General features: G+C 53.9%; 1 protein-coding gene across 1 annotated transcript in view; it reads left to right on the top strand.

Annotated features, from left to right (window-relative positions):
- Window positions 1-10,397, top strand: part of prkd1 (protein kinase D1) — a 35,987-nt gene that overhangs the window by 25,024 nt on the left and 566 nt on the right. The window contains exons 6-23 of the mRNA XM_019877418.1: window positions 279-492; window positions 591-668; window positions 733-910; window positions 1,310-1,351; window positions 2,018-2,106; window positions 2,467-2,501; window positions 3,315-3,392; window positions 3,478-3,657; window positions 4,128-4,239; window positions 4,861-4,913; window positions 5,619-5,691; window positions 5,866-5,972; window positions 6,090-6,251; window positions 6,753-6,851; window positions 6,938-7,098; window positions 7,356-7,462; window positions 9,922-10,007; window positions 10,290-10,391. Coding sequence (XP_019732977.1) covers window positions 279-492; window positions 591-668; window positions 733-910; window positions 1,310-1,351; window positions 2,018-2,106; window positions 2,467-2,501; window positions 3,315-3,392; window positions 3,478-3,657; window positions 4,128-4,239; window positions 4,861-4,913; window positions 5,619-5,691; window positions 5,866-5,972; window positions 6,090-6,251; window positions 6,753-6,851; window positions 6,938-7,098; window positions 7,356-7,462; window positions 9,922-10,007; window positions 10,290-10,391 — 1,956 coding nt within the window. The remainder of the gene's footprint in view (window positions 1-278; window positions 493-590; window positions 669-732; window positions 911-1,309; window positions 1,352-2,017; window positions 2,107-2,466; window positions 2,502-3,314; window positions 3,393-3,477; window positions 3,658-4,127; window positions 4,240-4,860; window positions 4,914-5,618; window positions 5,692-5,865; window positions 5,973-6,089; window positions 6,252-6,752; window positions 6,852-6,937; window positions 7,099-7,355; window positions 7,463-9,921; window positions 10,008-10,289; window positions 10,392-10,397) is intronic.

Raw genomic sequence — 10,397 nt, 5'->3', positions numbered from 1 at the left:
GGGTTCGGGGGCGGGGTTGGAAATTCGCCAGGTTTCAAGCCCGGGGCACGCGGAGGGATGGAAAGAAGGCGCTTCCCAACGGCACCGCAATCGCCCACCCCTGGTTGACACCCACGACTTGGGTCTCAAAATTTGGGGATGAATTTGGGGATGAGTTTTGCGGACCCCGCCCGGGATAGCGCGAGGGCTTCCGAATTGGGCTTCGAAGGCCGCCTCGGGGTTTTCCAAACGAGAACGAGGGAGGCGACGGCTTCGAAGCTCGTCTCGGCTTTTGGCAGAAGTGGTCGCCGCCGTCGGAGGCGCGCTGGGGTCGCGAGCGGCGCGCCAGCTGCCAGTCGTACGTGGGGCGGCCCATCCAGTTGGACAAGCTGCTGCTGTCCAAGGTGAAAGTTCCTCACAGCTTCCTCATCCACTCGTACACGCGGCCCACCGTCTGCCACCACTGCAAGAAACTCCTCAAGGGACTCTTCAGGCAAGGCCTGCAGTGCAAAGGTAACGCACGCGCAGGACATCGTCGCGGGGGTGGGGGGGGGAATCGTCGCTCGTAACTCGCTCACCGGTCCCCTCTTGCTGTGATTCTTCTCGTTCAGACTGTCGATTCAACTGTCACAAGCGTTGCGCGACAAAAGTTCCAAACAACTGCTTGGGAGAAGTTTCCAGAAACGGAGGTGAACGCACGCGCGCGCGCGCACACGCGCAAACAAACTACCACTCGGACACTTGATCCCGCAGAGCTGCTCAGTCCCGGGGCGGAGTCAGATGGCAACATGGCGGACGGTTGCCTTGACGATCAGGAGAGGGGCGGCGGCGGCGGCGGCGGCCCGATGGACGATGTCGACGACGCGGCCGTGGCGACGGATGACATGACCATCGCCATGACGACAGAGGCGGGCCCCGGAGACCCTGGAGACTTGCAAGACCAATGGATCCTCGTCTACAACCCCCCAAAAAGTCGTGACAAGACAATCAATAAATAAACGGAATTGAGATGAATGGGAAAACTCTTCTCCATTCCCGTCCCGAATTCGGTTATCATGTTAGTGTTTCAAATGAGGGTTCTGTCTTCAAGTTGGAGTTTGGAGACACGGTGATGCTTTCAAATCCCATTTGTGGTTTTAACATTTCGAGGGTTTCAAAGTGGGCGTTTGAAATGAGCTTTCACCTGTCAGGTTGGGAGCTCAAATTGGAATGAGAAAAAAATTAGGGCGGGGTTTTCGGTGCGAGGCTAGGGCTGCGCTTTTCGCCAATGACGAGGGTGTCGATTTCCGATGGAAAAATGTGCCTTCGAGTCGGTCTCGAGCCTCTTTGCCTTGCAAGACCCGGATGGGGACGAGTCCAACAGAGCCATCAGGTGCACACCCGCGACCCGAGCAGGGATCCGAATTGGGCTTTCAAGGCCGGCTCCTTCTCGGATGTTCAAACGTGAATGACGTTTTCATGTCGCTTTTCGAAACGGAGCTTTACAGATGCAATGAAGACGCAGAACAAAATGGATCCTCGTCTACAACCCCCCCAAAAAGTCGTGACAAGACAATCAATAAATCAACGGAATTGAGATGAATGGGAAAACTCTTCTCCATTCCCGTCCCAAATTCGGGCTATCACGTTAGGGTATCGAAACTTGATGCGGGATTCAAATGAGGGTTCCGTCTTCAAGTTGGAGTTTGGAGACACGGCGATGCTTTCAATCCCATTTGTGGTTTTAACACTTCGAGGGTTTCAAAGTGGGCGGTTGAAATGAGCTTTCACCTGTCAGGTTGGGAGCTCAAATTGGAATGAGAAAAAAAAAAAAGGCGGGGTTTTCGGTGCGAGGCTAGGGCGACGCTTTTCGCCAATGACGAGGGTGTCGATTTCCGATGGAAAAATGTGCCTTCGAGTCGGTCTGGAGCCTCTTTGAGGCTTTCAAAGAAGCCATGTGACCTGGGGTCCATCAAAGTCAGAGCATTCGCTACAGAGCCCTGAGGTCCGCCGCTCTTCGTTTCGTGTCAATCAAACGTTTGTCCCGCCGCCCCTGCAGCCCGTCAACCAGTAACAACATCCCGCTCATGAGAGTCGTTCAGTCGGTCAAACACACCAAGAGGAAGAACAGCAACGTGATGAAGGAAGGCTGGGTCAGGTTGGGAGCTCAAATTGGAATGAGAAAAAAAAAAAAGGCGGGGTTTTCGGTGCGAGGCTAGGGCGACGCTTTTCGCCAATGACGAGGGTGTCGATTTCCGATGGAAAAATGTGCCTTCGAGTCGGTCTGGAGCCTCTTTGAGGCTTTCAAAGAAGCCATGTGACCTGGGGTCCATCAAAGTCAGAGCATTCGCTACAGAGCCCTGAGGTCCGCCGCTCTTCGTTTCGTGTCAATCAAACGTTTGTCCCGCCGCCCCTGCAGCCCGTCAACCAGTAACAACATCCCGCTCATGAGAGTCGTTCAGTCGGTCAAACACACCAAGAGGAAGAACAGCAACGTGATGAAGGAAGGCTGGATGGTCCACTACACCAGCAAGGACACTCTGGTAATCCCGCCACCTCGTCTCGCCGCCGTCTCGCTTTGCATGGAGCGTCGCGTCCAACAAGCGTGTAGCGTCGCACGTCGCCCAGCTGTTAGCAGCTCGCCCGGCATTCCTGCCCGCTGTGTCGCTTGCGGGGCGTAATTGACCGCCCTCCCTTAGAAAATTGGAAAGATGGTGGCCGATGGCGCCAAAGCGCTACTTTGCCTTAAATGGAGAGCCTCCGCGCCAAAGCAGCGCTTTCATCGTAACGAAGCTCCTCAACGCACTTTGACATACTGCGCTTCCTTGGCGGAAGGATGCCGCGTGCTGGTGCCAAAGCGCTATTTGGGTCAAAAGTGAGCTCCTCAACACATCTCTTTGGCATGAACGTGGCTCAAGATCGAACCAAAGCACTACTCTTGTCGGAACGAAGCTCTCAAAATAGTTCCTTGGCACGAAAATGGCCCCAAAACACTAATTTATTCGAAATGAAGCACCCGACTGACTTCACCATAGTTTTTGGGGCATATGGATGGCGTCGTTCAAAACTGGAGCGACTTGGAAGATTTCCCAATTCATGCCAAAGCACTACTTTTCCCCCCAAAAACCCTCCTTAACTCCCTTTCCTTGTGGTTGCTTGGCACCAAGGTGCCACCAAATGGAGCCAAAGCGCCATTATTATTTTTTTTTGTTGAAACGAAGCGCCTCGACTCACATCGTCATAGTTCCTCGCCGCGAAGCCGTATTGTCATCTCGGACTTGTTACCTGCACATTTGTCACGAATAAATACCGATGAAGTGACATTGCGTAACAATCGGCATCATCTTGCGTTTCAGAGGAAGCGACATTACTGGCGCCTGGACAGTAAATGCATCACACTGTACCAAAACGAAACGGGAAGTAAATATTATAAGGTAAAAAAACAAAAAACAATGTTACAATGACATCATGAGTATTCGTCACCCCAAAATGAATTGACTTGTTTTGAATGTGATTCAGGAGATTCCGCTGTCGGAGATCTTGTCGCTGGAGGCCGCTCGGACTTTCTCGCTTCTCCCGGACGGCGCCAACGCCCACTGTTTCGAGATCGCCACCACGGCCGCCTTGGTTTACTTTGTGGGCGAGGACCCGCACGGCGGCGGCGGCGGCGGCGGCGGCGGAACGGGCGCCGACGTGCTGGTGACGCAACACAACAAGAACAACGAAACTGCTCACGGCGCATTGGCCGGTCACAACATCAGGGACACGCGCATGACGAAAGGGCTTTTGGCCAGGGCGTCGCTGTCGGGCTCCTTATGCCAAGTCACATTTTGGGGCGATCAAGCTTCAGCCCTTTCAAACGATGAATCGCACAATGCTTTTGGAGACTTTTTGGTGGGTCCACTCATGACGGACAAGTCTCCCAAATTTCATGTGACTTGCTCAAAGTGGCTTTGGTGCCAAATGTTGAAAAAACAAAACAAAACAAAAAAAAAAACAGATGACTTATTTGAAGAATGCGAACGTTCTCAAGTTTGTAAAGGCCGAATCCCAACCGGACGACTCCGTGTCCTCGGTGTCCCGAATGAAGTGCCCGGTGAGCGCGTCTCCGTGAGCGCGTCTCCGTGAGAGCGTCCGGGACTGACGTTGATGATGTCACTTCCTCCCAGGTGAGCGGCGCGGGTCAGGACGTGGCCCGCGTGTGGGAGATGGCCATCCGGCACGCCCTCATGCCCGCCGTTTCCACGGGCGTCTCCCACGGTTGCCGTGGCGACGGGCACCGTGAGTACATCGCGCACGCTCACCGCTTCAAATACGGCGACGCCGACCGCTCTCGCCGATGGGCCGCACGCGGACGCCGACTCCCACGCGAAACCCTGGCGGATATTTTCCACTTGGATTGACGTCAATGTGGCGGTGACTCACGTCTGATGGAGCGTCCTCGCGCCGCGCAGCTTCAGCCGATAGGACGGAAAGCTTTTTTTTTTTTTTTTGTCCAACAACTTGATCCACCTGCTTTGGTTCTTATTGTTTTATTATGATGTCATTCCACGGCTCGCGTAGCCAACAGAAGTAGCTCGAAATTTGACCAAATTCAGCACAAAGTCTGTTTGACTTAACAACATGAAATTTGGTCGACATCTCATGTCATCGTTAGACCGACAAGCGATGACAAAATAACGAACTGGTTCCTCTCGAGTCGGTCTCATATTTTCCATGTGTGATTTTTCAAACCTTCTCTCCACAAAGACACTTTGGAATTTCGTCGGCTTGTCTAGCACGAGTAGAACAACAAAAGAAATTTCAAGAAGCCACGGCAAAATGATGCAGCACCGAGCCCAAATGTGATGATTTGGGGGCCTTGTGGATTTTCTCAATACATTTTTCTTTGTGTGATCACAGAGGAAATCTCCATCAGTATTTCTGTCTCCAACCGTCACATCCAGGAGAATGTGGTGAGAACACACACACACACACACGCACACACACGCGCACACACACACACACACACACACACACACGCACACACACGCACACCCGCGCGCGGGGGTGTGATGATGCTCACACACGGCCCAAGGTGAGCGGTCACTCGGTCCACATGGCGCGGCTGGAGATGATTGTGATTACTCAGTGAGGCTGAGCGAGCGTCGCCATGGTGACGCGTGGCAATTAGACAGCCGGGAGACGGTAATATTGTCTGCTTTGTATGCTCCTGAGCGAGGTGTGATATTAGCCTGTCAGCAGACACGCGCACCAACTGATGTGACAGCACATCTGAAAGTATTTCATGCGCACGGCATAAAGCAGCAAGAAGAACGCATGCATACAACGTACACCGAAAGTTCAATTGACTCCCGTTTTTTGTCATCAAGCAGGTGCACCAAATCAAAGAATGTGGATGCAGATACTTTTTTTTTTTTTGCAGTAGAGCCTTCTTCAACGAATCTGGATCCAGATGATTTGATTTGGTGTTCCACAGGGTTCAATTCTGGGGCCTTTTCATTGTATCTCCTCCCTTTGGCACTGAGTTTCGAGGGCGACAACGGAAATCTTCAAGCTCATTTTGATTCTTTGACACGTCTTAGCTTGACCGCTTTTGTGCTTTTCAGTTATCGATGCGCGGCTCTTCCAAATCATCGCCGCCTCTCCGTGTGTTTCAGGACATCAACTCGATTTATCAGATCTTTCCAGATGAAGTTCTCGGCTCCGGACAGTTTGGAATCGTCTACGGAGGTGAAAGGCAACGGCGCTGTCAGCGATTGATCGTTTTGGGATGGAAAGGGTGTTCTCGGACGAGGCGATTTTCCGATCGTCGAAGCAGATTTCATTTTTTTTTTCCCAAGCACTCTTCTTCCCCACACACCACTTGGATCAACGTGTGTCTTGTTTGCGTGTGCGCGTTGCCAGGGAAGCACAGGAAGTCGAGCCGCGATGTGGCCATCAAGATCATCGACAAGCTTCGCTTCCCCACCAAACAGGAGAGCCAGCTCAGAAACGAGGTGGCCATCTTGCAAGTACGCACGCACGCTCACACAGGCGCACGCGCGCACTTGTGCTTCTATGATGACAGATGACAACGGGCAGGAATCCCCCCCCCCCCGAAGTGACCTGCGTTCTCCCTCTGGTGGCAGAACCTGCATCACCCCGGCGTGGTCAACCTGGACTGCATGTTTGAGACTCCCGAGCGCGTTTTTGTGGTGATGGAGAAGCTTCACGGAGACATGCTGGAGATGATCCTGTCCAGCGAGAAAGGACGCCTGCCCGAACGCATCACCAAGTTCCTCGTCACGCAGGTTGCCGCGCTCCCTCCACCTCGTCTCGCTTTTTCCTTTCCGGACCGGACGGGGCGCCACCCGGTGGCCGGGCCGGTGGCTCGCTTCAGGAGATTGTTTCTTCATCGGCTGATTTTGTTTGACGCTTGCCTTCAGTGTCACCGACTTCCTCGCTAAGTCAGTCGCTCGTTGGATGGGTTCGCTAGTTGGTTCGGTTGTGGAGTTGCTTGGTTCGTTCGTCGGTCAATCGCTCACTCAATTCGTTTCTCGGGTGTTTCGCTACTTAGTCGTCGTTTGTTTGTCCGTCTTGGGTCAGTTTGTTTTGAACAAGCGGGTGAATTGGCATTTCGCTTGGTTTGTTCGTCTGAGGTGGGCGTCTGTTGCGCGCGCCGTCATCGATCACCGAGCGCTCCTTCGCCCCCGAGATTGCCTCGAAGGCAATTTGCTCCTTTGCTATTTTCTCACGAGACCTTTGATTGTTTTTTGCCTCGTTTCTTTGGCGCTTCGGCTGTCGGCGTTCAGATCCTGGTGGCCCTGCGTCATCTCCACTTTAAGAACATCGTCCACTGTGACCTGAAACCCGAAAACGTCCTGCTGGCGTCGGCCGACCCTCTCCCGCAGGTGATAAACCCACTTGGCCAATCGGGAGAAGACGCCGGCGACTCAATGGCATTTTCTTTTGTTTTGTTTTTTTATTGCGGTCGCAGGTGAAACTGTGCGACTTTGGCTTCGCTCGCATCATCGGCGAGAAATCGTTCCGCCGCTCGGTGGTGGGCACGCCGGCGTACCTGGCGCCGGAGGTGCTGCGAAACAAGGGATACAACCGCTCGCTGGACATGTGGTCGGTCGGAGTCATCGTCTACGTCAGGTACGCACGCGCCGGATGCCGACGGCTGGCTTTGGCCCGATTTGCGACGTTTTTCTTTTAAGTGGGCAGCCGATCGCAGGGCACGCGCGGAGCCAAACGAGCATTCGCGCTCACGCTCACGCGACGCTCGAAATCGCCCGCCGCGCATGTTTTTGGAACGTGTGGAGTACCCGGAAAAAACCCACCCCGGCCCGGCAACTCCAGCCAGGTAGAACGTTGGCTAACCTTGCCGCCGCGTTGCCTTTCCCCATCCGCAGCCTCAGCGGAACGTTCCCGTTTAACGAAGACGAAGACATCAACGATCAGATCCAGAACGCCGCCTTCATGTACCCGCCGCAGCCCTGGAAAAAAGTCTCTCCCGAAGGTATGCAAACGATCGCCCTTTCGATCCAACCGGAGACCCCAAAAACCTTTGACGACGAGTCAACGTTACAGCAGTGAAACGCCACCCCCCCCATGAGCCTGTTCGGGATGAAGCGCTGTTGAGAATGGACGGACGCATGGATGATTCTGTGACTGTTGATGTCTGAATGCTGTCCCAAATATGCCGTTTCTTTTTTTGGGGAGCGCCGCGCCGCGCCGGATATTTGCAGTCCGCCTCCTTAAATTTTTCCGGAGCAGGATGTCACTTGTCCTGGTAGCACACGCAACATACTGTTGGCAGCCTGGCAAGGTATTTGGGTGGCCCTCAGCCACGCGATCTCCCGCAGCCAGTGCGGGTGCGTCAGGTTTCCTGCGTCATACGCAGTCCCCGATCTGGCCCGCAGCTCTCCAAATACTTGCGAGCAAAAACACGGGCTGAGACGTCTCAAATTGCAACAGACAAAAAGAAGTGCGGGCGAAGCGCGGACCCCTGGGGCACACCGGATGGGACCGCGACAGGTTGAGTGTATTTCCCCAGATGTTGAACGGGCTAATTTGACAGCCTGTGATGGAATGTAGCTTTTGACATCGCGACTGGCCGGGGTGGTTTTGTTTGTTGCCGAGATGCTAAGCTAATCACACGGAGCTGACTGAACGTTGACTCGGCGGAGCGTAAAAGGAAGGAAACGCGAAGGGAAGCGTCAGCCGTGAGACTTTGCGTTCACGTGAGCCGCCCTCCTTCCCGCTGGCTTTAATGAGCAACTTTCACATCCGCCGGCGCTGGCGTTAGCGCGCTAGCCCATTTCACGCCGCCTGTCGACGGCCATTAAGATCATGCCTCCATCTCGACCGCCGTCTCTTCCCCGCTGAGATGATTCGCTTTGGTTTTGTTTGGGCAGCCGTGGCGACCTCCGCTCGGGTTCAGCTTTTGTCCACCGGTCCCCGGTTACGTACCGAGTCACTCGACGACTTGCTAAGTCGTCAAGTTATGTTCTTCTTCCTTTCCTCGATGTCAATTGAGTCCGTTTGGACTTCAGTTGGTTTCGTCGCGAGTGTTTGTCGTTCCTTTCTTTGTTCGTATCAGCCTGAGTGTTAGTGGGCGGTTGATCGGTCGAAGATGTTAGTTGGCTAACTAGCTAGCCAGCTTTTCAGTTTGTTGGGTTGTTTGTAACTTTTCTCACTTCTTATACTAGTTTGTTAGGCTATTCTTTTTTTTTTCTTTCGACTTTAGTTCATTGTTAGTTTCTACTTTTTTCCGACTTGGGCTTTGCCTCATGGCCACTCCTCTTACTCGCCGTCCTTTTCATGTCGAGAAGGCGACAGAAAGTCAGCAAGCGAGCGCTGCACGAGCACTTCAAGTCGGAAGCGCTTGTTCGGTGAGCAAGGCCGCGTCAACAAACGCGACTCACGCCAAAAGACCAAAATAGACGAAGGCAAATTGATACGGCCGGCGGGTGATGACGTCGTCGCCGTGGCGCTCCATCCCTTGCGTTGAACGAACGTTTCTGACTGATGACGTCGCCGCATCAACGGGGTCACCTGGCACAACAAAAAATAAAAAATGAACATGTCCTTTTTTATTTTTGTGCACGGGTCGCTGCGTGAGTGAGTGTCTTTTTCCCTGCGATTGGCTGGCGACCGGTTGAGGGTCTGCCCGAAAACGGCTCCGGCGCGCCCGCCACCCTCTTGAGGGGATTTTGTGCACGGGTCGCTGCGTGAGTGAGTGTCTTTGCCCTGCAATTGGCTGGCGACTGGTTGAGGGTCTGCCTGAAAACGGCTCCGGCGCGCCCGCCGCCCTCTTGAGGGGGAGCAAATGGGTGGGGAGTTAGCGAGCAAGCGAGTTCATGTGTGTGTGTGTGCGCGTGCTTGTGTTTTGTCAGTAAGTTCGCTTGCAAAAAGTTCCAAAGCGAAAACGCGACTTGGTTACCACGTCAACCTGGAACGTGACGCTGAGTACAAAAATAAGTGAAGTGCTTCAATTGGGACAGAAAAAATGTGAGCGGTCACAGGGGGCGGAGCTTTTGGGGGCACTTCATTAAAGCAGGGGTGCATTCATGTGCATAATGCCAAGCGATGGCGCCCCCACCTCCCGCCCACACCAACTCGGGGGGCCTGCGCTGCCGGAGCCGCTCAGACCGCTGACCCCTGAAGAAATGTTAACATCATGTTAGCTTAGCTCATTAGCCTCTGCTGACCCTCACTCAGGTGGAGGGAGGGAATGGGGGCAGTGAGGGAGGGGGGGGGGCCTCCACATTCTCTGCGGATTTTTTTTTTCTTTCCTCTACCGAGGCTACGCGGGGGCTCGACTGATACGTTGGGTGGCTGAGAAAATCATTGAGAAATATGTTTTAGAAGATGAAATAAAGCGCTGGAGGGGCTTCACTGGGGGCCACCCCCCCCCCGCATCCCACCGTAACCCCAGTCTGAATGCCCCCCCCCCCTTTTCCTTTTCTTCTTCAGCCATCGACCTGATCAACAATCTTCTGCAGGTGAAAATGAGGAAACGCTACAGTGTTGACAAAACACTCAGTCACGCTTGGCTGCAGGTCAGACCACTGATGGGGGGGGGGGGGTGAATGGATGACAAAATAGGAGTGGATGAACCAGTGAAAATCGGACCTGTGTCCAAATGAGTGAGTCGCTCAGCGAATGCCCGGCAAACTCTGAGTGAGTGAAAACATGAATGAAGAAACGCGCTGACAAAATGAGCGAGCGGAGAAATCAATTCCTGAATGCGTGAAAAGAAAAAAATCGGAGTGAGTGCGACTGGATGAAAACTGCACGAGCGAGCGCGTCAGAAGGCGGTCGGCACTTGTGTCCATGCGCAGGACTACCAGATGTGGCTGGACCTGCGCAGCCTGGAGAGCCGCGTGGACCGGCGCTACGTGACGCACGAGAGCGACGACCTGCGCTGGCATCGCCACGCCCACGCGGGC

Source organism: Hippocampus comes, unplaced genomic scaffold (genome assembly GCF_001891065.2).
Source record: "Hippocampus comes isolate QL1 unplaced genomic scaffold, H_comes_QL1_v1.1 scaffold295, whole genome shotgun sequence".
Classification (NCBI taxonomy): Eukaryota; Metazoa; Chordata; class Actinopteri; order Syngnathiformes; family Syngnathidae; genus Hippocampus; species Hippocampus comes.
The sequence above is the reverse complement of the archived record's forward strand: the minus strand, read 5'-3'. Positions and strand labels throughout refer to the sequence as shown.